A 27,750-nucleotide genomic window follows, 5' to 3' on the forward strand; every position below is an offset into this window, starting at 1 on the left:
AAATCAGTTGAAGGCTCACACATGGTCAAAGGAAAAAAAAAAAAAAAGAAACAAAAATACCCTAGTCCTGCTAAATACAGCTCAAGCATTTCTCTCCAATACTGCTGGGATGTCAGCCACTGTCAGCATAAGCCCCAAAGCACAGTCACTGCAAGGGCCAGTGCTTTACACGTGCCACCATGGTTCCCAGAGGTGCATGTCAGTGGTGGGGTCCCACCCTGAGAAGATGCTTTCACAGGGACAGCCTCACATCTTCAGCAAGGACTAAGAGCCCTGGAGCCTCTCTCCCAGGTGGAGACCCTGTGCCTCCACCAGCAGCCCCTAGGACAATGGAATAGATGGGGGGTGGTCTCTAGTTTTCCTTTTAAGTGATGCATCTTTCCCTCTGCCATCCTACACCTCTCCCCCTATCCTGACATCCCACCAGCCTCTCCTCACCAGGCACATGCATCCACCACTTCAAAACCAGCCTTTGAAACCACCTCACCTCACCCTGAACTCCCACTTAACTCAGTCCACCTTACTCTGCCAGCACTCGCTTTCGGGCAGCCAAATACAGAGACCAAGACAGGCAAACAAGAGATAATCCTGAGGAGAGAGAGCAGTAGCAGCCAAAAGCAGCACATTGTCTGCTTCCCACCAGAACAGCTCTTTACAAGCACCAAAGTGTGCTGCCAGGAGGGCAGGGCGCCCCACCTCTGCAATTCGCTCAGGGTGCAGGGCAAGGAGTCCAGTCCCAGGGTGCTCCCCAGCACCCCTTCCTCTGTCCTGGCATGAGTCAGGAGAGGATATTCCCGAGGCAATGCACGACCCCATGGGTGTCCAGGGAGGGGGGGCTGCAGGCAGGAGCCAACTCTGTTGGCTCAGGGTTGTTGCTCAGAGGAGCACCATGGTGCACACGTATCATTGTGGGTCTAAACAGCCAACAAACACTGTGTCATACGAAGTCTGAAATATTTGGCATGGGATCAGTGATGACTTTCTTCCTCTGATATCCAAAGAGGCAGAAATGAGAGGGAATCAGAAGCTGGATCTAGAAGGAGCATTCTTCCTCCTCTACCCCACTGCCACCTCTCACCCTCACACAGAATGGAAAACAGACACTCCCTGGGGAACTTAAGGGGTACATCCATAAACCTAAAATCACTAGGTTCCATCGTGAAATTTGCTTCATTTATTAGTGACAGGGGAAGATGCAAATTTGCAAGCCTTGTAGGAGAAGATGCTTTTGCCCCAGGGGTGATACACACAAGGACAAAGGATGGATTTAAAAACGAGGGGAAGGAGAGGAGCATTACCAGGTCAGCCCAGCACGGTTAAAGGAGATCTGGGCTCCTCTTTTACCAAGGGCTGGGCAAACAGCAAGAGACCACCTGAGCCCCTGCAGTGAGCCACCATCCAGGTTTCCCAGACCAAGGGCTAAGGCCAAGTGACTGAGCCAAGGCCTGGAGGAGTGCAGCTGGCCCAGCATGCCAAGCCAGCACCATTTCTGATACTGTGCACTGCTATCTATATATTATGTTAAATCAACAAAGCCATTGGGAAAGAGACAGGAAGACAAAACAATGGCTGCAGATAAGACACTCCCATCCCACACAGGAGGGTCATTACAGGACAAGAGGAGAACTATTGGCCCCGGGGAGGCAGGCTCCATCTCTTAGGGATGCTTGTCTACTGCAAGGCCAAGAAGCAGGACACAGGATTCCAGCCAGGATGGATAAGATGTAGGCAGCTGCTGCCAAGAGGTTGTCTTCCCCCAGCAGACACTGTAGGAAAAATCTGAAAAAGGCCTTTTTATAGCATCACATTGCTTCGTCACGAGTCTCTGCTCAGCAACGTTTGGAAAGCTGCTGAATTAACTTGAATTTTGAATGTCTATTTAAAATAAATGGAGTGGTCTTTGCTTTGATTAGGTGGATTAGATGGACACTGGGCAGCTGAAGACACCTTCAGACATCTTCCATGCTGGGCATAAGCGGTGCACTACCAGTAAGAGAGGCACCACCTTCCTTCACCAGGTGGCATCTGTGTGACACGTTTAAGCATCGCCCAAAGCCGTGCAGCACGATCTGTGGATGGGCCCGAAGGTGAGTTCCACTGCACTGTGAGTGCAGCCCTGTGTCGAGCCGTGCTGCTCAGCTGACCACACAGCTTTCAAGAAGTAAAATAGAGCTTCTGCCCAATATAAACTTATTAGCTCATCTGCAGCTGGCTCCAGGCTCTGATGCAGCACCGTGTTGTGCAATACAAGCTGTTTTAGTAACCATTAATCTCCGCTTTACAGTGCCGGGCTGTCAATCCAGCTGGGGTCAGGGGACACTAAATGGATGAGAAGGAACTCCCGAGCACCACTGGGCAGTTCCTGCATCCCTCACTTCAAGTTGCTCCTTGTCCCAGGGAAAGGCATCTAATATCAGCTTGCCCATATGCATCCATGCTTCCCTCGCTAAGCCTGGGCAAAAGATAGGAGCTGTTTTGAAAGGGCTCGCAAAAGCATCATCATGTACTCAAAAAGCTTGAAGATGCATGGTTCCATCAAGGGGGAATAATCATTAATGCTCCAAAGTGAGGCCCAAAGAAAAGCTGAGAGGAGCCTTTCTGCACAAAGGGCAGCTAATGCTGTATGCAGGAAGATGGCAACTGGAATGCAGAAGCAGCAGAAGAGACAAATGCCACCCCCAGGAAGAGATCCCACCAGAGCAGGGGTGCACAGCCTGTGTATCACAGTAGCCTGCCCTTCAAGACAGCTCAGCTTGGGCAAAATGCTGTCAGCTCCTGGTATGGGAAGCTATGTGACAACTGCAAGGAGGCACTTATTTCAAAAGGAAATTATTATTGTCATCAATTTTACTGGGAGAGAACTCTGCCCTTCCTAAATAGCTGGCAGCCGTGATTGTTTGGGGTCTGTCAATAATTCAGAGTTTGTCAATGCTAATGGCTCCAAAGCAAGCTTGCACTGGAAAGGAAACTGCTTCTGCAGCAGAAAAACACAAGCACAGAAGAAAAGATCATATTTTCCAAGCTATCTGGCAAGGACTTGATAAAAGGCACTGCACAAACTGTCTAGTCAGCTGCAGCAAGCAACAGATACCTAGAGCTGGGAGAGAGGCTTCCTTGGTAATGCAGAATGAATCCCTAACAAAAAATACCTGGTTTCAAAATGAGTGCGTAAGCAAAAGAGCCAAAGGCCTCCAGCTGATGCAGACTGGCAGAGCTTTCTCTGTGACAGGCAGAGGGATGGTGCTGACACACACTGGCAAAAGCATTTGGGCCTACGTGTCTGTGCAATAGCAAGAGAAATCCAAATAAACTGAGCTCCAGCTAATCTGAGTCTTGCACTTCTCAGATCAATTGCTTGCAGATTGCCCAAGTTTCAGACCACTGGATGGAAGTCACCAATTAAGCCAATCGAAGCCCACTGACTGCCATTTCCATTCATTAATAAATCCAGCTGGGTTTGCTCGTGCATCTGCCTCTTTATCCATGTATTTCTTGGAGAGTTACCAGTTGCACCAGGCTGCTGGGAACCACCACTGCTCATGTGAGACAGGCTGAACCCAAGTAGTTCCTGGGTTTGACACTCCCACTGAATATGGACTGAATATGGAGCTCTGCTGCCAGCCCCAGCAGCCCATCCCAGGAGGGACTTGCTTAAAGTAGCAAATATCAGAAGATATTTTGTCCTTCCTTGCTGCCAGTTCTCCTGCAGGGGATGGGGGCTGCAGGAGTGGAGCCCAGAGACCTGCCCGTGAGAAAGACAACTCTGAGTGCCGAAACCTGGGATTAAGACACTTCAAAGGCTGCCTCACACATCTGGTGTGTGTTAGGATGGATGCACTGGCAGGGAAAACATACATGGGCTCCAAGTGGGGCTGGTTAACCCACTCGTGACTGAGCCTCTGTGGAACATGAGGACAGGCTGAGGACTGCGAGACACCTGGCCAAGCCTCAGGAGAGCGGGGCTCAAATCTCACTAGTGGCCTGTGCTTCCTAGCGGATTCTGGGAAATCAGGGAACAATTCAGGTGCCTGAACACAGGTGTCAAGTGTGGGATGCCTTGGGTTACCTCAAATAGCTGCCAAGGCCTGGCAGATGTCACACAGGTCGAGTAGGAAACCACCTCTTCTGGGTACCAAACCACAGTGGGCAAATTGTACAGTCAGGGCATCCCTTCCCCTTCCTGACCATCTCATCTCAGCTGTCTGGCCTGGCAGTAGAGATAACCTGTCCTCTATCCCTGAGGCAGTAGCCACAGGCATAGCCACGGAACACCCACCATGGTGACACCCTGACCTTGGCTGGGCACCGTGGGTGCTCCTCTAGCACTGATCATACCAAATTCATGTCATGCAGGACAGCTGCTTTCCCAGAACGTGCAGTACCTCCTAGGATATATTTTTTGACCCATACCAGATGGCCATGATCCAGAACACGACCTGAGTAAAGAGGCCTGAGCCCCTATCATACACCCTTGTGTCTTCCTTTCATTGATGTACATCCCCAAGGCTTCTCCTCATCAAAGGCTTTAGAACAGAACCACACCATGAACACCCATTCCTCGTGCATTTGGCTTCAAAGGATGCCAGAGCATCACCTCAGTAATCCCAAAGACAGCCTGATGAGGAGTTTATTGGACTCATAAAGAGAAGAGGAACTGCAGCTACTCCCCAAGCTGCTGTGCAAGCTGGGGGAGCAGAGCCCTCCCTCAGCTGTTCCAGGTGAGCAGGCAGGTCCCTCCCAGGCAGGTTTGCAAAGCTGGACTGTGCCAGGAGAACAGCATGGGGAGGATGAAGTGAGAGCACCAAATCCTTGTGATGCTCCCTCTGAGCCCCACTGCAGGTTTGCAGTCAGGCAGAGCCAGATTACACTCTCAAGAGCCTGGTGGTCATACCAATGCCTACTGGAGCCAGAGCAACAACTTTGTTTGGGTCAGGATTCCCACACCCCTCAAAGAGAAAGCTGTTCCCAAGAAAAACATGACGCTGAGGAGGTCTTGGAGCACCTCTTGGCCAGGTGGTGTGTCCAGATGTGAGCCAGAGTCCTGACAGAGGCAGCAGCCAGGCTGGGTGAGTGCCTAGCTGGGAGCAAGCCCATCTCTGAAGAGAGCACCAGGGCAGCAAGGAGTCAGCTCAGCCCCCAGGCAGAGCCCACAGTTGGGCTTGAGGGTCACAGGGGTGACAGATGCAAAGGGGGATGCAGGCAGAGCATCACTCAGGGCTGGATTAGCAAGGTCAGTGAAGGTCAGAGCAGAGGGGCCCAGGATCCCCAGGGCATACCAAGGTTAAGCATTTCCCTGCTGCACAGCCAGCCCTTCCAGTTATCACAGGGTTTTTGGATTTGGGGAAAAGCCCTAAACCCTCTGAAGTACGTTCACCTTACAAAATCCAGGGCAGGGGATTCCCACAAACTTCAGAGCCAGACTTCACACCAATAGTTTTTAAAAAGCCAGCCTTTCAGCCAGCAGAGAGTCTTCTGTGTTTTAAAAAGCAAAGTGTAATTCAAATGAAGGCTGCGGGGCAATCCCCTTTCTTTAACACACACTCCTCCAAACCCATAGCTTTACATAGCCAAATAAGCCTGGAGGCAAGGCGAGGCAAGCCAGGCTTATTTTATTTTTTTTTTCCTTCAAGGAGAAAAGGACAGTGAAGGCACCTGATACCTCCTATAATTAGAGACAGTTCTTTATCCCTAATGCCACTGCCAGACCACCTATATCCAATTTGGAAACCAGAAGTATAACCTAGCTTCATTAAATAATCCATCTGGTCCTCCCCTGTTAATTTCCCTACTATTTTTCCACTTTAATGAGCCCAGCTGGGTCAAACTGTGACCAGTTACTCCTGAGCAGGGATCAGCCATCCCTCCATTCTACCCCCAAGGAATCTGGTGTACTGAGGGGTCCAAAAACTCTCCAAGTATCAGTTTTCCCAAACAGCCTCCTTCCAACCATGGGTATACTTAGCAACAGCAGTCATTTCAGCAAAGACCCTTGAGACTCCTCTAAGGATGTGGAGAATTCAAGACAGCTGGGGATGGACGTGGCAAGGAAAAGCCTGGGGCTTGCTGGCACAGCAGAGCCTCTCCCCAGGCAGTGACCATACATGGGCTGCCTGCCCTGCAGCTCAAGGGGAGGGAAGCCCCAGGAGGATAGAGACAGGGGAATTTGGGAAAAGCCAATCTGCCTCCCAGGTGCAGATGTCCTGCAGAGCACAGCCCAAGGGATGTGCTGGGCCGTGGGTGTAGGAGCTAAGGGCAGGAGTTACCTGAAGCCTCCAGGGCTTTACAGAGAGCTCTGAGTAACAGACCCGGTGCATACTGAGCTCCCAACCTCTCCCCATCAAGGCAGGACAGCCCAAGCAGCCATCTCTCCAGAGCTCCCACCAGCTTCTCTCTTATTTGGGAAGGCTCACACCACAGCAGTTTCCCATATAGCAATTCCAGTTCATGGAAGAGAGCATAACACCGGCCTGGTTCAAGCAGACTTACAGCAGCATCAGCAGGCCTTTGCCAGCATGTCCCAATTTGTATGCGGAAACAGAATAGGCTGTGTTCAAATTAATATTTCTAGGACCTTTTCTAATGCATGCTCCTATATACACTGGGCACAGTCAAATAGACAAGGTTCTCTGTCTACAGAAACACAGCACCAATATTTTTCTCCTGACATCTCCCACTATGCATTACACCCAGGAGCCTTGGGATTTACTTTCCTGGCAGCTCCATCACAGGATTGGTTGCTCTGACATCCATCATGTTTTAGGCTGTCCTTAGAGCCTTGTCCTGCCTCCATCCATACATGGGTCAGCTTGAAAAGAGCTTTTTCATCAAGGAGAGGAGACAAGGGAGATAAGCTAGCCACAGGGTGAGAAAAGGTAGACCCAAACAGTAAATAAACACTTCCTTCCTCCATTTTGGGAGTGGAAATCACCAGAGTCTAGCAAGACAGTGCTAGCGTTTAAACAGTACAAGGAAAAGCAAGAGAAGTTTAGAGCTGCACATGAAACTATTATACAAATTGTAAGGGAAAGTAATTCTTCATATATCTGAAACAAAGAGGAACTCGTTTCTGCTCACTATTTTTGCCATCAATTTTCATACTTCATTAAGATTCTAAAACACAGCTAGAGAGGAAAGGATGTGCCACCCTGCTGTCAGTGTTCACACTCTTTTTAAACAAGGCTGTAAGGGTCTGCGTGCTACAGAACAGACTCCTCCAGACAGCCTTTTATTTAGCTGAAACTCCAGCAGGAAACAGAAAAGGGAACAAGCTGACCCAGCCCCCCCAGCAGACCCCATGGTGGCCCTGCATGCACCAAAGTACCTGCACTCACTGCAGCAAGAGGGGAGCAGGAAGGTTTGCTTGCCTCGGGCCCAGCCCAGCACCTGCTCCTGCTGCTGCCAGGTGAGCTGAGCCCGCAGCACCGGCACAGCCAGGCAGGAACAACGCTGGGAATCACATCGATCCCGCTGCTGAGGGGATCCCTGTGCTCCCCCAGCAGCCAAGGCTTCCCCTTTGTTTCAGCAGCAAGTCGTGTACAGTGCCTTGCAGCACCTTTTGAAGCTTCCAGTCAAATCTTCAGCCGTGGCTAATTGCTGTCAGGTGTCAGCCGAAGCACTTACTGCAACCGCTGATGACAGGAGATGACACACCTTTCTCCTCTCATTGTCACTCAAGGGTTTTTTTTTCCTATCAACATTAGCTGTGCCAGCTCTCAGAAGCCTCGGGGAGAAATGCTAATGTGAGCTTTGAAGCTGGAGGTGAAAAATCAGGCAACCTCCCAAGCTCCCTGGATGCTCAGCCTGAATCCCGTCCAAATCTGAGCACTTTGGGTGATGCACTTTGGCCAAGCTTATCTCTCTGCCTCCACCACAGACAGATGTGGACTCTGCTACTGATCTGTCTTCTTTTAGCCCTCATGGAAAGCTGTCTGTATTCAAGTGAAGAGACCCCAAATTTTACAGTGTCTGCTGATAAAGCAATAAAGCAGAGCAGAGGCACAGGGAGATATATAATTTTACAGCAGCCAGCCTGAAACATTGCCAGGTTAATTCGGCTGGAGACATAGGGGATGCAGCAAGAAATCAGATGTGCCCAGCAAGGAGAGAAGGCAGCTGGTCTCCACATTAGAGAGGTCTTAGAGATGGGGCTGATTTCAGCTGCAGAGCAGTTCCAGGTCACCAGATCTCTCACTTGAGCTTTGCTGCTGGAGCTGGGGTTCCCACTCAATCAACCCCTTCCCAAGGGTTTGAAGTTCAAAGGGGATGAGACCTTTAGGAAATCTAAGTTTCATCCTAGCTGGAGGAGCTTGTCAAAAGCCTGATGGAACATCTGACCTATTCCAGCCTCATGGGTCATCATTGTTCTGGCTGCACATCCTCCTTTCCCTCCGTGCCACCCCAGCTTCCCAGCTTCCCAGCATCCTGGGACTGGAAGGCAGCTGTGGTGTCCCCAAGCCTCACCTCTCGTTCTCCTCAGGGGATTCATCTCCCACTTGGCTCACTCCTTCTGCACCCTCCTGGCATCCCTCCGAGTCTGACATCTTCTCCCCTGGTTGGCACAGCAGCCCCACAGACAGCTCCAGCACCAGGGTGCTGCCACTGTTTCACTTTTCCTGTGCTCAGCAGAAGTGAGCTGTGCCGGAAACTTCATGGGCTGAGGGTTTGGGGGGATGGGAGAAGGCAGAAGGAAGGTGAATTTGGGTGTTTGTTTTGTTCTCTTTTAAAAACCGTTGAGGCTGATTTAAGATTTTACTTGTTGGCAGCTAAAAATTTGGAAGTCCTGGGCTAACCCAAAAGAAAAGTGGGCAGCATGGACATCCCCACCATGGCAGGGAAAGGACTGACCCACTGCCCCCCCCAGCTCCCCGTGCCATTCTGGTGACAGCCATCATCTCCAAATCACAGCACTCTACACTGTACCAGTCCCAGGGTGCTGCTGCAGGTGCTGCCAAGATTCTCCTGACTTCACACCTCTCAAATGCCACTGGAGCCAAAGGGTCTGCTTCTGCCCTGCAGATGCCACCCCTCTCCCCATTTCTCAGCTCTTCCCCACAGCTTCCTGCTGATATAATCATGGGCTGAGGTTCTACAACACCTCTTGGAGCTTGGATTGTTGTCTCTTTGTCTCTTCACCACTGGGGAAGGGTGTGAGCACCTGCAGCTTTGGACAGGGACCAACAGCAGAGAGGTCCCCCATCTCCTCAGCACAGCCCCTGCCACAGTGAGGCAGTCCCTGCTGGCACCATGGCACGAGTCGGGGTCTGGCCACCCAGGCAGGCAACACCCACCTCTCCCACCAAAGCTTTATTTACATCACTGCTGCCATGATGCAGCTCTTCACAAAACTAGAGAGAAATGGCACCCAGTCAGCGCCCCTGGGCCCGGCGGGGCAGCGGGGACAGCGGGGAGAGGAGGACAGCTGTGGAGACACAGGTGCTTAGGACTCGCCAGCCTCAAACATCTTCTTTCTGCCCTCCATGCCGGACTTCTCCTCAATGTTCTTCCTCCAGTCACCGACATCACGCAGATCCTTCTCCTGGGGGAGGGATGGTTGTGTTGGTGTGAATGGTGCCATGGTAAGAACCCACTCGGCCTGGGCCCCACATAAGTCCACCCATGGAAACCCCCATGTCAGCTAGAGGGACCCAGTTCCACCCATGCTATACATCTTTTTGAACTGCACCCTCCTGTTTCAACATCATGGGTGCCAGAGAAGGAAATACCGAGCAGGAAGAAGAACATTATGGAGAAAGAGTCATTCTGAACCCTGTCTATCTTACAGGGAGGTGTGAGCCCTGAAGGGAAAAAAGGAAGAGGGAAGGATACCTTCTCAGTGTCCTCCTTCTTCACTTGCTTCAGGTTGGCTCGGAGGTCCATGCAGACCTTGTGCTTGGAGCCCAGCAGGGCCCGCAGCATCGCGTCAGCCGACATGCGCACCCTGCGCAGCGGCGGCCGCTTGAACTTGCCACGCAGGTCAAAGAGTTTCTGGCTCAAGTCTTCCAGCTTCCAGGGGGAATGAAATGATGTGGGGTGGAGAGAGAGGGGCATGGGTTTAATGAGATGGACCCAAGCAGTGCAGGGAGGCATGAGGAATGGGTTTCAGACTCCCCTGAAGGATGGCTCCAGAGGAAACTCACCTCCTTTGTAGTCTTCTGTAGCTTCACCTCTGTGTCATACCTCTCCTCATCCACTGACTCTATCTTGGCATGAAGCTTTTTGCACAGCTCCTGGGAAGAAAGTAAAGAGGGGTGTTGACTGCTAGGACCCACACATGATTCCTCTCTCCTGACCACTCTGGCTCTGAAAGCCCTCAGTCCAGAAGGCTAGATGGGATTGAGGTGAAGAGGAGCTTGTCAGCCAGCTCCTAATCTCCATGCTACTGGCTGCACACAAATGCTGCCTCAACACACCATTTAAAACACATCTTTCCTGCCAGCCAGACCACTTTTGTTTTCAGAGAGACCCCACCTGCCTCTCAAGCCAGCTGCATGTTCATCTGGCTGCAGGGTAACACAGGGTGAGGAGAGGGTCAAGATGGGAATGCCAGTCTAGATCCACCACGCTGACTGATGGAGTCAATATTTTCTGCTCCAGCACTGAAAGTGTTAAAGTAGCCTGTACCTGAAGTTCCTGCATGGATCCTGGGAGTGACAGAGGAGGGCAATGTTCTGCCAGGTAGTTTTGCTTCTCCACTTCTTTAGCAGCTGCTTCCTTTTCTATTTCAGTGACAGCAAGCTGGAGCATAGCACTCTGGAAGGCAGCAGGAGAAGCGTCAGTGCAGGGTAGAAGCAAGGAAGGAGGGTAGGGGGTTCACTGGGGAGTGGGAGTCCTGCTGGTGAGGGGAGTTCCCATAAATACCAGCATTTCCAAGCAAGGGATAAGATAGAGACCCAGTAAGGAGTGGGGTGGGAGGCTCCTATGCTGTGCATTATGGCCTCTTCTAGTAGGGAGAGTGCTGAGAGCTGGCTGGCTTGGGATGGGAGGTGGAAAGGTCAGGACACACATCCCACAGCCACAGCAGTGCCACGTACCTTCAGGTGCTGCCGACGGGCAGTGGCTGCCCTCCTCTTTTTCTGCAAGTGGAAGAAAAGACAAGAGAAAAGAAGGTTATCAGGTGCCCGTTCCCCTTTCCATTGCTCTTCCCCATGCAATGCCACAGTCCACCAAGGACCTGCAGCCCTGCCAGGGAGATGGCTCCATCCTGACACACAGTTTGTCCCCAAACCAGCAGCACTCAAGGAAGAGGCTCCCTGCTGAACCCAGCTTTGCCAGCCTCAGGTAGCCAAAACCTACAAAGTCCCAGAGGAGAAGATAACAAGGGTGATGAACTTGAAAAAATATGTATAAAATATGGCTTAAAACTTGGCTTCTTGGGACTTTTAGCCTTTTCTCTAATTTCCCCTTCACTCAGATGTGTTTTCTTTGTGCTCAGGCTAATGACCCCCATGTTCCTGGGCACTCAGGAGCTGTGGGATGTCTTTCTGAGCAGTCCAGGGCACGTGTCCTTCTGACACTCTGGTGACAAGGACAGCCAGGCAGGTGAAAACATGAAGGCTGTGTAATTTCTTGGAGCTGGGAAGACCCAGCACAAGTGATGCTGGAGCAGAGGTTCATCACAGCTGGAGGACAGACCTGACCACAGGCTGCCCTTCTGTCCTTGCCAAGCTGGACCAGCAGCCACAGGACTCCAATTTATAAAAAACCCACAACTTCTGCATTTCAGCTGTTTCCTGAACATTTCACTCAGAAGACAGGGCATGGCTGAGTTGGGCTCCCCAAGGGGAAGCACATCTGATATGCTGAGGGGCGGGGAGTAGAAAGCAGCACTTGGGTGTGGGTCTGTGCTGCAGAGAGGAGGAAGTGGATAGGGATGTGCAGAGTGAAACGTAACAAAACCTGACATGTCTCACGTAAGTAAATGGTGCCAAGGCCCTCCTGACAGGGCTGGAGGGCTCTGCAAGTAAAAGGCACCCAGCTCAGAGATGCAGCACACTATTAACCATCAGTCAATCAGATCCCTTGAGGTCTGTTAGTCCAGGGCTTATTCTCCATCTGAAAACTGGTACCTCAGCAAAGAGTGTCCTCCTAGCCTTTTCTGGGAGGTCTGGGTTTGATGGGGAGTAAAAGAACATGTTGGTTATCGGCACCATTTTGTGGCATTTCTATGTCCCTGACATCCTCTTTTCTCTCAGTGAGAACAAGCTGGAGCTCGTGGTGTTGCAGACATATGGGGAGATGCCAAGCAGAAATGAAGGATGGAGCAATTTGCTAAGAGGAAATGTGGAGTGACAAAGCCACAAACAATCCTCCCACACCTTCCCCTGCATTTCTCCAGACACCCCCAGCCCCACCTGGCTTTGCCAGAAGCCAGAGAAAACTTGCTAAGAATGAAGCTTCCACCCTGCTCACACTCCCCTGGATCCAGGTCTCCTTGAATTGCCTTTGAGGAGGGATTTGTTAGTGCTCAGTGGGTAGAAAATTAAGGGCTAGATGTGGGGAAGGAGGAGAGGATGCGAGGCCAAGGGCGGGATGGTGGATGGATGATGGAGAGGAGGCGGCTCTGGACCACTGCCTTCCCAGCACCATCTCGTGGCCGGCTTGGGAAGCAGGAATGGAGGGAAAAAAGCATCTACCTCCAAGCCAGAGGACAAAAAAAAAGCCTTTCAAAAGGGATTTTTCTTCTCCTTCATGTGTTTACCAGGAGGAGTCAGCAAGAAAATAACCATGAGCCATTCTTCCCACACACACACTCAGCAGCTGATTTTCCTAGGGAGGAATGGTGAAGCCAGGACTGCTGCCATAAGCATTGCTAAAGGAAGAACCCCAGCAAAACACACTTACCTCTTCACTGTTCAGGAAAATCAGATGGACAAGGAAAGGAAGGAAGAGAAAGGGGAAAGAGGAAAAAAAGGCAGTTAGTTAGCATCCTAACTGGAAAAAAGCAGAAGAATCTTAACAAGCATAAAAGTTGGTGGTTGAACAAAAGTTTTTAAATGCCAACACTGTATTAGAGACAAAAAAATGGGAACTTACTCAGACATCTTGGTTTAGATGGTTGTGAGCCTGAAATGAAAACCAAGAGAAAAAGTTAACAACTATTCATGCTTGTGGTCTCTTTTTTTGTGGGTTTTAAACCCTTTTTTTTTTTTTTTTTTTTGGGTATATGAACAAAGCAAGACTCCTCTAGAAAATAAAAAGAGGAACAGGTCTGTTCTTATTTCCCAACTTCACCAATTTTTCATCATATGGGAACTAGGCTGTAGTTTGTAGATGAGAGGTAAACATCTCTTCATAGCAACACAAACCACAGCATCAAGGGACTTCTGGAAAAGACCAAATGGGGTTGAGCCAGAAAAAGATTTGTGACAGTGATTCCTGCAGTGATTCTTGTCTGACCCCCACAAAACCATTTTATTCAATGAGGGAAGAAAAGGCAAAAACTATTTTCAGTTTGCTGCTTTACTTTGCCATTCAACCTTGCTTCACTTCATAAACAAGAAATATCCCAAAGCCAGCAAAGGGCTGGCAATGACCCCAGGTGACAAGCAAGGACTTCAGAGGATGCTGGTGCCAGTGTAGGCACTCATTCTGTGGGACAGGGGAGCCTGTTGCAGCAGCTTCAGCACAGGTGGAAGTTGTGGTTGAGTTGATACAAGCACAAAAAAATTCCCCAGGCAATCCCTCACATTTGCTTTAAGTGGAAATTTTACACATACAACACAGTATTAGGGAAGAGATGGAAGAGCACCTTTGGTTTGCTGTAAATGATTTCCACATAAATAGAATTTTACTTTTCTATCAGAGCAGTATCTACTTGCATCTCCTAAGCCTGATCTTTGCAGAGCAGACAAGGCCCCCAAACGCAGTCTGCAGTCCTGGGAGGCTCTGTCAGGAGGGGAAGTGTTAATGGGGGCTCATGCCCGAGGCAGGAGGCACAGCTTGCAGGGCCAAGGAAACTTTATCCTGGAAAATGTGCGGGCCCATCACATTACTTCAGAGAGGAGCCGGGGGGGGGGAGGGAAAGTGCTTCTAAAAATGGCCAGGGAGCTGCAGAAGGAGCTGCAGCTGTCTCCTGGGACGGCAGCCTTTCCGCGGTGCCAGCCCCGTGACTCGGGGCGGTGACGGCGATGCGGGGCGCAGGTGGCGGGGCTGCAGCGGGGCCGGGGCCGCGGAACGCGGGCTGTGTCCCGGACAGACATCCCTGTCCCGCACACGCTCCCGCTCCGGCCGCAGCCACGCCAGGGGGACAGCGCCGGGCTGCAGCTCGCTGCCCGCCATGTGGGCTTCGAATCACCTGTTCTGCGGGCAGCACACCATAAATTTGGATGTCGGTGCCTGCCCGAGGGTGTTTTTGGGCAGGAAGGCGCTGCAAGGGCCCGGTAGGGAGCCGAGGAAGGGTGTAAGCAGCGAGCATAGCCGAGTCACCGCAGGCAAGGATCCTGAATCCCGTGGCCCTGCGGAGGTCAGCGTTAGGCTCCACTTGCCCTCGCCACTCAAGCTGAGAGCAGAACCAGCCAAGGCAGGGGAAAGCATGAAATCGGAAAGAGAAAAGCTCACTGGAAGAGACAGAGCAAACCTTTCCAATGCACAGACCCTCTCCAATCAGCAGAGGATGGAGAAAGTGTTATTCGTACCCCTGTTTCTCCCAGCAGGCCACCCCCACCTGGTATTATCTCCTTAGTACTCAAGTAAGTAAATCTGCTCCCCTGTCACTCCCTAAGAGCAAGCTGGGTCGTTAGGAGATATGCAGAAAGGCTCACCCAAGTCTGGAGAAAATCAGAGTCGTGCTGGCTGGACGGGATGGACAGACGAGCCGCAGGCAGCTGGCTGAGTAAGGAGGTATAAAAGGGCTTCTCGGGTGGCTCAGCAGAAAATCCACCTTCTCTTTAAGGGCATGGAGACCTTCTCAGACCAATGATGTGCAAGAGTCCGCTGTGCACCTCCCTTGGCTGGGGCAGGCCAGGCCGGCAGGAGAACAGGAGAGGGCAGCCCCCAGGCAAGGAGGGGTGGGGAGGAGGAGAACATCTTCTACCCGTGGGATCTGGAGGAGCTGGGGAGGTGTTTTTCCTCAGAAGTGCCAAGTAGGGAGCCTTCCTCTCCCTTCTCCTGCCACCAACCAGTCAAAATAGATATGGCTTCAAATCTGTGGGGAGCCCAGGCTCCCTGCACACAGCCATCCATCTGCAAGGCCTCTAATTAAACTTTCCCCTTGGATACAAAGAGTGGCTTATCCATGGACAAGGGCATGACTCAATTTGCCTTCAAGGGCTTGGGAGCAACTCTGCCCTTCAGGAAGGAAGAGAGGGAAGAGCTTGCACCCCAAATATCCACTGCCAACAGCATAAGCAAGAGCAATCCCTTAATAAGTCATCTAGCACTAGCATGCTTTTTTAACCTCAATTATTTCCCTCCCACAGTAAATACTTGTAGCTCTTCCCTGTGTGAAATATTTCAACACAGCTCAGGGGTTTTTTTTTGAAAAACAAGCTATGGATCTGCTGCAGGCAGTCTGAAGCCTCAAATCCAGCCAGGGGCATGGGCAGCAGAGCATGGGGGAGCAGCTCCATGTGACAGCAAGAAGGGTAATCCCCTCTGTGGGATGACCCAGACCCATATCTCCATGGATCTGAAGGAGAAGCAGGTGGAAACGTGGCTGGAAATATTCCCCAGCCCTTGTCACAGCAATGTAGAGAGTGTGTGTAGGGGATCCCATGGAGACAGGGACCCAAACAGCTCCTGCTCTCCTCCCCCAGGCCAGGCGCTCCCTCCTCTTCCAGCCGGGGCTCTTTAGGCTGATTCAGACATGGCCCTGACAATATTTTGCAGGCGCCTCCCAGACATTATATAGACAGTGGCAAATCCCTTGCTGCAGGCTTCCTGTTTCACCATGCTCAGCACCACACAAGTGTTGCTGCAGGTGCTGCTGAAGGACGAGCAAGTCCTTGGTATGGGGCTGGTGTCTGGCAGGGGTGTGCCTGGTATAGGTGGAGGAGGGAGAAACCCCTAGCGTGGGCAAGGCTGGATCCACTTGGACCCACATATCCCACTTGGGGTATGTCCCTTTGAAATGCTGCAGCTACACATTCTGGCCCTTCAGTCCTCCAGAGAGCCACTCAGCTCTTGGTGGAGGAATCAAAACTGGGGGAGTTCTCCATTCAAAATTCCCCACAGGCAGGGAGTTTCCTTCAGCTCTGTGAGAGGAAGGCATTCTGGACCTCCTGGAGTCCAGACATGCAGCACAGCAAAAGAAATATGCTCAGAATTTCAAGGGTGTGGTTATCACCTTGTGACAGGAAAGCATTGGCCTGATATAGTGGAAGAATGAAGTTCAAAGAAAGAAGTCCCATGACCAAAATATTGGCCAACAGGAGTGTTTGTAGGATACAGGAGGAGTGGATGGTGAGGATGTGATAATAGGATGAGCAGAAGGTCAGGTCTCCAAGTCTGCAGAAGGCTTTCCATGGAGCTGCCTTGCACAGGGATTAAGCTGTAAGGCAGCTCTCCCAGAAAAAGAAAGAAGCACCAGACTTAAATGGCATGAGGAAGAAACCCAGTGAAGAGAAGGAAGAAAAGAAAAACAAATCCGTGTCAAAGTTAGGAGCCATGGTTAACATTAGGAAAGACAGAGGTTTCCAAAGGAATTATATAAGTGTTTGAGTGATGAAAGAACAAGTTTCTTGCAAAAAAGCTCAATGAAGGCATAAGGAAGCTCCAGGCACATCCTTCAAAGAGATGTTTGGATCTGAATATTAGGTATTAGTGAGGTAATTAGGCAGGGGCCAGGAATGGATGCACTGTTCACACTTGGGTACTTTCCTATGGAGCATCTGACCTTGTTCCTTTCCCTCATTTCCCTCCACCTGAGCTAGAGGAATGCCCCATGGGTGTGGGTCACCACTCCCACAGCACTTCCACCATCCTGTAAGGTCAGACAGAGGGAAGACCTGTCACACACAGGAGCTTCTGCATGATGTTTTAGAGGTGTTTTTTACTCAGGTGTAGCTTTTCTGGGCCAGGCTCCTCCACGGAATCACCACGTGTTGGAAGGATGAGGCTGATGAATCCATGCAAGCTGCTCCTCATGACACTCTCCTACGCCTTTACACCTTGCCTCCTCTTCAGCATCCCACAAGGATCAAATGGAAAGGCACTATGACACCAGACTAGCAAAACACAAACATGCTACTCAGCAGCAATGATGATCACAGTAAAAGTTCAGGCAAGATCACTGGGGAAACCTGTATTTGACTGCCCTTTGCTTTCCCAAAATCACATTGCACCAAAGCAAAGCACATGGCTCCCATCCTGCCCAGGACATACCTGCTCCCTCCAGTGTGTCCCTAAAAGAGCTCCCCATTTCTCTGCTTCTGCTGACACCAACCCCCAGGAACTCTAACATCACTTTCACATCTTTGTGCCAGTGCTGCCCTACATCCCACAGCTACAGTCACCTCATTGGCCCATGAAATGGGATTAAGGTTTTTGGCTGTTCTTGTACAGGGCAGCTGCCAACCACCACAGCCACCCTCTCTGTTTAGCTCCATGCTATCTTCCTTGACAGGGAGTGCTTCAGGCACATGATGTTGGTGCCCTCAGGCTCTAAACCCACCAGCAGGTCCTGATGACACTCCTCATGTTCAGCAGACACATCACAAATTCATAAGCTGACAGCTGCTTCATGCTGTGTTTGACCATCAGCTACACCATGATGCACACAGGACCCTGGGAGAGGCCATCCCACCAGTGGATGAGGACACAATTCCCTTTCTCCGGTGAGACTTTGATATCCCACAAACAGGGCTGCCCCATTCCATGACAGTCCCCATGGAGCAGAGCCCAGATGTCAGCCTTGAGGTGTGAGCAGAACCCTCTCCGTGGCAGAAGTAGGGGATGACACTCAGGCTGCCATCGCTGGGCAGGCAGCTCATGTCAGGGAAGCTGTCACTGCTGAAGCTGTCACTGCTGAAGCTGTCAGTGCTGTCCAGGCACAGCCCTGCCCACTGTTGATGTTCCCCAGGCGGATGCAGTCAGTTACCTGAGTGATGATGGGTCCTGTGAAGGGGCAACACACAGGTTCCTGAAAAGTGGGTTCCTTGGGATGCAGCTTTTTCTTGTTCCTCCTGAGGGATTTCTTGGAGCTGGCATGTGGTGCAGGGGGCTGAAATTGGGCTCACAACATCAGCAAAAAGAGGGACAAGTGACAGGAGAGCTTGGCCTTGAAGGGGAGTCTGCTGAAGAAGGCAGGGGAGGAGCATGGTTGGGACTGGATCTGTGGGCCTGCATTAGGGACCCCATGTTGAGGACTGCCCCTCTGCTCTCAGCCTCTTCCATCTGCCAAACAGTATTAAAAAAAGGACTGGTGAGACCATAAAAGCTCATCTCTGCAGCTGCACAAGCAAGGAGACATGCAAACCAATCTTGCTGAAGCAGTCATTGCCTCCTGCTGGTGGTGCTAAGAAGAGTGATCCGGGTATCTTGCCACATTGCAGGACTATGAACACCACATCCCCACCCTCCTCTTCATTCACTTCACTTTTATACTCACCAACTTTGGACAAGTGCCTGTAGGAACAGAACAACTCCCTATGGACACACAGAAGTACTCGCACATGGCTGCTTTCGATATAAACACTGGCCTTGAAGAGAAACAAGGCATTTTAATGATCCCTTCCACTCCAAAGGGACACTCTTTGGTGTGGGCTTCCAGAAGAGTTTGCAGCTCGCTGCAAGCTGGAGCCTGGAGGAAGGGCGGCATTTCAAAATGAGAACACAGAAGGGTGAAGGTAAAAACCAGGAAAACTCCTCTGGATGAAGTCCCTTCTGACCATGGTAGCATACAGGGGCTTCAGTCTCCAGTGATGGAGAGTCTGTGTTCATAGCCAGGGTTAGGATCACTCAGTTCACAGCACAGCCCTGGGCACAAACCTCACTCCTCTGAGGAGCTTTTCTCACTTCTGCCCAGGACCAGAAGCCTTGGACTCTTCCACAGTGTGGCACTTCCTCCATGACCCCAGGCTGAGTTGGCAGCCCCCTGGAAAGTGAACACCTCTGACAAGCACTGGTCTGTGCCCAGGCCTTCAGCATTTAATGTGTACAGGAGGTGATCCCTCTGGAATTTCCACCCAGCTTGTCCCTGGATAGTATTACTGAAGTGACCCAACACCTGATCACAATCCTTCATGTGTATGCACATCCTCAAAGCCTGGTTAAGACCAGGGTATGACCCAGAACGTGTCTGGAGAACAGGCTGAGACCTCTGTGTGCTCAAATGAGTATGGCTGAAATATGTCTTTGCTCTCAAAAGGTCTTTCAGGCTCTCTGTGCCAAGACAAAGCAACAGCAAGAACATGGTGTTGGTTAAAAAAAAAAAAGGCCAGAGAGCTCAAGAAAAACTGATAAATCACAAAGCTCTTCTCTCCCCAAGGTCAGCAATTGCTGTACAAACGAGTAGCCATGCAAGGAATGATTCTCCAGAATTTATCCATTCCATGCACACTGGCTTTTTGTAAACTGCAGACACTTCATTTTACAAAAAACACCTGTCAGCTGCAAAGACTCTTGGCAGCCTCACCTACCTGCACACATTGAGAAAGCCTTGGGAGAAGACAGCTGCAAGGAGATTGGCCTCTGGAAGCTCTTCTGGAGGTGCTTCTCATCCAAGTTTGGCAATGGAGGGGATGAGCTCAGAGTAGGAGAGGGCTGCGCCAGGAAATCTCAGCACCCAACCCCACTGAGCATCTCTCAAGAATATCCCCAAAGGAAATTAATTCAGAGTATCTGGAACATGAATGTTCTTTTATGAAGGCAGACCTGAGCAAAAAGTTGGGAGTGGTGTGGGATGAGTGCATCCAAAGCAGAGAAACCTTCAGGAGTGGCCTTTGCAGGTGTGAACACATCCTTTGTCACATCCAGAGTGTACACCAAAGCCAAGTGTTTTAACTGGACTGTCTTAAGTGAAAACCTTCATGCCAAGATTCAGGCTTCTATGTCTAAACTGCTCTGACTTGTATGTAAAAGTTAGGAGGAAAATGCTCTCTATCCAGGGCAAAACCAGATGCCATCTGGGCTGGTTTCCACATGAGACAGGCACCTCTTTCATGGGCACTGGCTCTTCACCAGCTCTGCCAAGAGGGCAGTGTTTATTTACTAAGTCAGCAATGACTGATTCACAACTCAAAGTGCCCGTTTCCCACAGAGAGTTTTTAGGCTCAGACAAGGACATCTGCAATGTCCATGTTCACGAGCTGGGTGATGAAATGCTCGTTTGCAAACCCACCATCTTCCCAGATGCTGCTCACAGAATGTAAAATACGATATGGGTTGGGTTGTTTGCAGGTCAAGGCCTCTTTTCAGCTCAGTTAAACTCCTTTTCCTAACTGACTCTGTGCTTGTTTCTGCAGTTGAGTGGCAATAAGTGCCTGCAGGGGTTTCATCACCTCTCTGTGAAGTCAGCAAAGCTGGTTGAGAAATTCCCATCTTGTTGACATGCAACAAGTCATCACTGATGGGTACCCATTCACCCAGAACGCTGAACTTCTTCAGGGAGCACTTTTTGCCCAGCAGCATAAAAGCTATGAAATCTTCATGCTGCTTCTCCTTTGGTTCCATCCCACCTAGACCTGAAATCTGGAGAAATTAGAAGTCTGTTTTTTCCAGGTCTGCCCACAAAGTTCAAATTGGAACTTTGGGGAGCACCTCTGTGCACCCATTATTATTCCTGTTCCTCAGACTGGACTGTCTGGGGCTTCTACCCCTCCCTTCCTGCCCATGGCAGAGCACTGAGATGTAAAGTGCAAACAATATTTCTGTATCCAGAAGCAAAACAAGCCCAGCCTGCGGCAGGAACAGTCCCAAATAGAAGAGCCCCAGCAGCAGTCAGAGCAGGGGAAAGGGGCTAGGAAAAGGGAGGAGGAAAAAGGGAGAGAAAAAGGTAGGAGAATGAGGATAGAGAAAGGAAACTAGGGATAAGGATCCAGGAGCTGGAGCTTTTAAAAAATAAGCCCATGCATGATAAAAGTACATATTTTGCCCATAAAATTGCAAGGCATAGAGATGCTAGCTAAGGAATATTTATAAAGCAGGCATGCTTGCTCCTAGTGAGAAGAGCTTAGATGCTCTCCAGCTCTCAAAAACTCTAAGACTAGCCAAAAAATCTGTGGCTGGAGGACAGCCAGCCCATACCCAGGCCGAACGATGACAGCCCGTAATCATTTTTGTCTCACTGCAGACGACTGGTGACAAGCACATATGAGGCTCAGCCTTCTCCTTGTGCAGCCCTCCCATTTGATTTCCTTGAGTGCAGGGACAAATAACCAAAAAAAAAAAAAATCACTGAATGAGGGAATAATTAACTTTGGAAAGGACTTCTGGAGATCAGAAGTCTTGGATCTGGATGTAAATAATCGAGATTATAAATCTTAATAACAAACACCTCAATTTTCAGTGCTTCTTGTCTCTTAACAGACCTCTGCTTGGCCCAAGCCCTGCTTTTTGCCCTGCCACTGACCTGCAAAGCTGCTAATTAAATGCAGAAAGACAAACTCCCCCAACAACCACCTGGGCACCTTGGATGGATTGGATTCCTGCTTTTGCCCCCCTTAACCACCAGCAAAACCCTCTTTGCTCCTGTGGTGCAGGATCAGGCAAGGGCTGGCTCCTGCCTCCCGGGAAAAGCCACTGGGACACCTCCAGCTTTGCCACATGGCTGCCAGCGGGCTGTGCAGCCATGGGAAGGGGCTTGCACAGCATCGCTGCTTTCTCTCCCTCTCGAACACGGGCTCCATCTCCGGAAGAAGAAATCTTGGCTGGTGAGGCTCTAACGGGGGCCGCAGACCAGATGACACAGGGACCCAGCTCAGAGCACGTACTGCCCTGCCCTCTAGATGTAGACACGGGAATACAGAACAGACAAAAGCTGAGCAGTTGGTTTTCCCCCTCCTTTACTTCTCCTGTCTCATCTTCCACCCTGCAAGTGCAGGAGGAGCACTGGTGAGGCAGAAGATGCTCAGACATCTGGCTTTGATTGATGAGGGGCAACCAGCCCCGCCAAGGCCACAGGGAGGTGAAAAGGAGATGGCTTGCACACAGACAGGGCTGTCTGCCTCCCTGCAAACAGGCTCCCGCGCAGGCTGTGTTCATTTGGGGTGAAATAAGGCATGAAATGAAGCCCAGATCCACCAGCCCTGCTTCAAACAGCTGCCAGCAGATACTAAGAGGATCCTGCCAGAGGAGGAGAGTGCTCAAAGCCGTGCTGTAAGCACACAAGGCTTACTGAGAAAGAGAAATGATGACGGAGGGAAAAAGCAGCCTTGGCGGTGCATTAAAAACTGGAGCTGGGTGGAGAACATCCTCACCTGCTCGCCTCTCCCTCCTGAACAAACAACTCAGTTTGCTGAGATTTACTGCACAAAGGCTCACTCCAGGTTGCCCAGAGCCAGCCCAGCTGGGTGCTCACTCCCACATTCCTCAGCCTTTCCCCTAAAAGCACCATGGGCTTCCCTCTCCAGCTCTGCTCACCCAGCACTGCGCTGGTGATCCAGGCACTGAGCAAGACCAGAGCTGGAGAGAAAAGGGGCAGGCACTGGTTTGGGGAGTAATGTTTCTCAAGGAGAGGCTGTCTCTGTTTTGGGACTAATATGCATAAACTTTTATGCCCAACTCCATAAATTATGCAGTGAACCTCAAGGCTGCGACTTCAAAATAGGGGGACTGGAAAAAGCACACATACACACACACAAAAATAAGAACTGCCTGTTCCAAAAGTCATTTCTAGATTCTGCATGGCCCTAAATCACCACAACAGCATCACCAAAAACCAACCTGGCGATAGATTTGGAATGCCAAACCCAATTCAGACATGTTCCCTTCTGCACAGCCTGTTCTAGGCTGATTCTAATGTTGAGACTGAAGGCTGAGGCTTTAAAACCTCCAAGTCTTTCTCAGGTGACTGATTTCCTCCTCCATCTCATTAGCGGCTGCCAGCAGATGCTGTTTCCCCAGCAGAAGCCACACTTCACTTGTTACAGTCATCTCAAAACCACCCTGTCATTTCTCCCCTCCTCATGGCCACAGCGAAGCCTGGAGAATATTCATCAAGAGGCAGACACAGCAGCAGCTTTTTGTGGTTAAGCTCAGGTCATTAATCTCTATCGAGACTTTTCATAATCTTCCTCAGCTTCATGTTTGTTTAACTCTTGGGTAGTCACTCTGTGGAGCTCTGGGTAATCACAGATTAACTGCTTTTTAATATTAATAGCTTTTCATTAATGTGCCAGGCTCTCTCCCCTCCAGAGTCAGGGCAATAGCTATTAGCACTGAGCCTGCAGCTCCCCGTGGTGAAAAGGACTTTTATTCTTTGGGGCCAAAATTCCACAGCATGAGCCCAGATCTTGTGTTCTGCAGCTGCTTTGTAGCAGAAGGATTTTAGAACAGGAGCAATTCCCAGTGCAGGGAGCTTCCTCCTGCAGATGGCTCAGAAAAGCTGCTCTGGAGTCACCCCAAACTGCAGCATACTCAAGGGCATGTAGCAGCACCACTCCATGCCCTCATCCTTCTAGGAGAGATCTTTGCTTACATAGCCTCAACACCAAGGCCCACAGAGCAGGGTGGGGCAGGACATGTGGCCACAAAAAACCTCCCAGATTAAACATGAAACCTGCCCAGAAGTGACATGAGGGCTGTAAGCCAGCCTTTACCAGGGTGGTGTGATCACAGTGTGAAAGCAAGAGCCTCAGCCCCCTCCACCCTGGCAGGACCTCCAGGTGCCAGAGGTGCAAACCCTGCTGTGCCACTCCTGTAGGACCATGTGGGGTGAAAGGAGCTGACACTGCATCTTCATCCATGTGGGGCATGGGGATGGCCACTGGTGAGTCCCAGAGCCTGAATCACATCTTAGTGTGCACAAATCATCATGGGCTGAGAACGGGCTAAGTGTGAAGCCACATTGCTTCTCATTTAGCCTCTAGCCAGGACACAGAGCACACATTGCAGACACTGAAGAGCTAGTCCAACATCTCCAGCACCTTCCTCATCCACCTGTATTCCTTCTCTCTTACATTTTTCAATATCTTGGTCTTGTTTAAAAGCCTTCACAGGAAACATGAAGCCTTTCCAACAACACGTTTCTTGCCAAGTTATTCACCACTAAAGAAACTTCCCACCCATGCCACCAGCACGTTAACCCTCTGCTTTATAAATATCAATGGACTCTGTTTTGCATGAGCCTGAAGCTCTGTGTATTTCCCCTCCAGTCCATGAGCAGTTGGGATGAGCTGGCTCCTGCACCCATGACATCCCCTCTAGCACCTTCTGCTCCATGTCCAGCCTTCCTCTGGGATGCTGAGCTGCCCTGACCCAGGTGTAACACAGAGCATGAGCTGACCAGTAGCCAGATCATCTCTTGGCCAGAAGGAGTCCCAGTCCCCTCTTTGCTGACAATGAGCTGGGACCAACATGCCTCGAGCTTGCTGAGCAGAACCTCTTCACTCATCCACAAGCCCACCATCCTGCTCCCTGGGTGGAGAAGGAGACCACCACTATCTGGAGTGCAGGGGCAGCTTGAGGTGGGACTTCAGTCCCAGGGCTTTGTCCACCACCTCCGGGGGCTGCAGGATGTGCCACTGGGCGAGGGGCCGGCGTGGGTTGGACAGCATGTCGGACCAGTGCCGCAGCTGGTTGCCTGTGGCTCGGCAACCCAGGAAGAGTTTACCGATGGGCTCATTCTTGGTCACTTTGTCATGATCCCAGACGGAGATGACCACATCCACATTCTGGAAGGGAACACAAGAAAGGGGGTCAGTGGGAAGAGGTTTGCTGCAGTGGGGACCTGCTCAGCCCTGGGCACTTCAGGGAAACCCACCTGGATCTGACTGAAAGGCACCTCAAAAACAAACACCTCATTGAAGTAAGGGCTTAAAGTGTTCTTCTTCACACTTGTCCTTTTTTTCTTCCATTTCTTCCTGTTCAGTATGAGATGCACCTTGACAAAAGGATCTGAAGAGAGAGAAGGCACAGCTGGCACAAGTGACAGTTTTTGACTGAAGAACTCAGCCACAAAACAACTTTCCTGAGCCATTCCCAAGGAGACCACGGCATCCCACTTGTCACTCCTCATGGTGAGAAAGCCACCTCAGAGCTCACTTCCTCCTGCCAAGCTGCCTGTACAATCCAGCCATGACATCTCCTCCTGGGAGACACCTCCAGTACTGCCCAAAGCTGGAGAATCTGTGTTGCGAATCAGCCAAGGACTGAATATGGTGGTCACAGCAGGAAGCAGATCTTAACACCAAGAGTTTTCAAGGCTTTGCAGCTCTTGGTGCCACCACTGAGGCCTGGGCAGGAGTAGGAAGGTCCGAGCACAAGCAGCCCCCACTGACCTGAGAGTCCATCAGAGTCCATCCGCTTCAGCTGCCTGGCTTCCAGGATGAGCACCGTCAGCTTGCCAGTGCTGGGGACATAGCGCAGAGAGAAGCAGATCTCACCCAGATGCTCTTCCTGATGGAGAGATGCCAGTAATTAATACCAGGCAGAGGAGCCAGTTCACCTGAGGCTGGAGCACCAGGCTGGCCCCAGGTTTCCTGAATCTCCCCCAGTCTCATGCTTGCCCCTGAGGGCTTGCTTCTTGGAGCGGTGGCAAGCCAAGCAACAGCACATCTCTCCCAGCGGTTTCCCACCCACCAGGACCAACCTCCACTTTACTGGCCACCGCCAGGTCACTCCACTGCTCGATGACATGCTGCAGGTTGACACTGGCCAGGGGCAGCCGGACCTCACCAATGATGTCATGCTTGGAAAAGCGGTTGAAGTCATAGACCTGCATCACCAGTGTGGATTCAGACACCTCAGCCTGGGGTACCTGCAGGGGAGGACCCAAAAGCCTGGACTCACTCCTCAGTGGTGGCCCTGCCCCATGAGGGTATTCCTTTCTCACCTTTCCCAGTCCTGATTGCACAAGCATCTCCTAGTCTGGAGAGGTTTTTGCCCAGGGAGCAGTGTCTATGCAACACTCTTGATGGGACCAAAAAAACATCATTGGCTTTGGTTTGTACCTGGAAAGTGAAGCTCTCATTGAAGATGGGGTTCAGGGTTTTGCGGTAAACCTTGGTCTCGTATCTCTTCTTCCTATCGGACGTTAGGTAGACAATCACATATGGATCAGATGTGCCTCCGCTGTCCATGGCCTTCAGCTCAACTGCCCGCTTCACGCCAACCTTCAGCTGGAGAGGAGTGAGGCACAAGGTCACCAGCTGGAGAAGGATGGGGCCAGGCAGCAGGGGGCTCAGTGGGAAGTGAGTGCAGCAGTGAGGAATGCCTTGACACCATGCAGGCATGAGAGCTAGTGGGCTGCAGGCAGGTGGGAGAGGGCACGTCCACCTCAGTGGGCAGCAAAGAGTGACCATGCAAGAGCATGGCTTTTTCCCTGCTGTCCAGGGCCATGAGCATCCCCACCTCCTGCATGCGGAAGTTGTACTCCAGGGAGTACTGCAGCTTTCCTCGCCTCTTCTGCTCTACTTCCCGCTCCAGGTCCTCCATCTCGGGCTGGACCTGTGGCAGAGAGCAACACTCAGCTATATCCCTGCCATGCCATGCTCCCACCATCCTGGGGCTGGGCAGTGCAGCAGCAAACCCCTCAGGGAGGAGGCAGGTGGGACTGGGGGGAAGGCAGGACGCACAAGGTTGATCGTGGTGGGGTTGCTGACGACGCACAAGCCAATTCTCTCCTTCTTCTTGGGCTTCCTCTTGGTGCAGCAGCACTTGATGATGCAGATGAGGAAGAGAAGGAGGAGGATGGCCCCTGCCACAGCCACAGTGATGAGCGCCCATTTGGGTACTGGTGCAATGTTCAGGGAGCAGAGTTGGATAAAAGAGTTAAAATGAAGCAAAACATACAGAGTACATTTAAACCTCTTCCTGGTCCTTCAGCATTAAGGGGTTGTACTTTCAAAATTGCCCCTAGAATCCTGGACAGGCCCCATCCAGGGAGACTGAGGCTGAAAACCATTCCCCAAATGGGTAGCAAAGATACCCTCTGCTTCTGAAGCAGTGTGGTACCACTCTGCAGTAATACCTCCCTGATGGAGCCTACTAGAAAATGGAATTTGAAGGGAGGGTGAAGTGAATACACAGCCTCAGAATCCAGCAGCCCTACCAGGTAACACAGCCTGAGAGAGGACGGCAGGAGACACTGTACTCACACGGGATCCAGCTAAGCCAGCTGTCCAGGGAGCCCGACCAAGCCGTGGTGGTGATGCTGGTGTGTGGGGAGGCTGTAGTCCTGCCTTTCCTGGCTGCCACTGCCATGGCTAATCTGGGGTGACCTGGGAACACAGGCAAAATTAACAGGGTGGGGATTTCCTCTCCGGTAGCACGTGTGCTGCCCGCAGCCCAGGGCTCTAATGACAGCAAACACAATTAAAATATAGAGCTTAGGGTAAGCGATTAGAGCTTGGCCACATTGACAATGAGATGTGAAATGGAGCGGGAGGGAGCTGCTGGCAGGGAGGGCTCTGCGCCAGCCGGCCCCTCCCATGAAGCCTTCTCCTTCATATCCTTGCAAGTCTGCCTGCTGAAAGCAGAGAGATTGAGGGGTCCAGGGCGTTATGAGAAGAGGAATCACTTGGCTGCAGGGGACAAAAGCCAAGAGCTGTTTTGTGCTGGCTCCTCCCTGGCCAGGCAGAGTGAGCTGAAGGGTTCACTCAGCTCCAGGAAAGCCCCATCATCAGCTAACACCCCTTTTTGGCTATTTTCCCTCCT

General features: G+C 51.1%; 3 protein-coding genes across 3 annotated transcripts in view; all 3 read right to left on the minus strand.

The window, feature by feature from the left end:
• Window positions 1-9,150, minus strand: part of LSP1 (lymphocyte specific protein 1) — a 48,546-nt gene extending 39,396 nt beyond the window's left edge. The window contains exon 1 of the mRNA XM_041481011.1: window positions 8,461-9,150. Coding sequence (XP_041336945.1) covers window positions 8,461-8,540 — 80 coding nt within the window. The 5' untranslated portion in view covers window positions 8,541-9,150. The remainder of the gene's footprint in view (window positions 1-8,460) is intronic.
• Window positions 9,151-9,288: 138 nt separating this feature from the next.
• On the minus strand, window positions 9,289-14,888 carry TNNI2 (troponin I2, fast skeletal type). Its single transcript, XM_041481049.1, has 8 exons — window positions 14,760-14,888; window positions 13,033-13,062; window positions 12,841-12,847; window positions 11,031-11,072; window positions 10,621-10,749; window positions 10,137-10,226; window positions 9,826-10,002; window positions 9,289-9,535 (listed from the first exon to the last, which is right to left on the minus strand). The coding sequence occupies exons 2-8, from the start codon at window positions 13,038-13,040 to the stop codon at window positions 9,437-9,439; spliced, it is 552 nt and encodes a 183-aa protein (XP_041336983.1). The 5' UTR covers window positions 13,041-13,062; window positions 14,760-14,888; the 3' UTR covers window positions 9,289-9,436.
• Window positions 14,889-24,447: 9,559 nt separating this feature from the next.
• SYT8 (synaptotagmin 8) lies at window positions 24,448-27,297 on the minus strand. The gene is made up of 8 exons (XM_041481210.1): window positions 27,192-27,297; window positions 26,670-26,827; window positions 26,446-26,541; window positions 26,046-26,213; window positions 25,685-25,852; window positions 25,374-25,491; window positions 24,857-24,990; window positions 24,448-24,767 (listed from the first exon to the last, which is right to left on the minus strand). The coding sequence occupies exons 1-8, from the start codon at window positions 27,295-27,297 to the stop codon at window positions 24,534-24,536; spliced, it is 1,182 nt and encodes a 393-aa protein (XP_041337144.1). The 3' UTR covers window positions 24,448-24,533.
• Between the last annotated feature and the right edge of the window lie 453 nt (window positions 27,298-27,750).

This window comes from Pyrgilauda ruficollis, unplaced genomic scaffold (assembly GCF_017590135.1).
Source record: "Pyrgilauda ruficollis isolate IOZ18807 unplaced genomic scaffold, ASM1759013v1 scaffold55, whole genome shotgun sequence".
Taxonomy (NCBI): domain Eukaryota; kingdom Metazoa; phylum Chordata; class Aves; order Passeriformes; family Passeridae; genus Pyrgilauda; species Pyrgilauda ruficollis.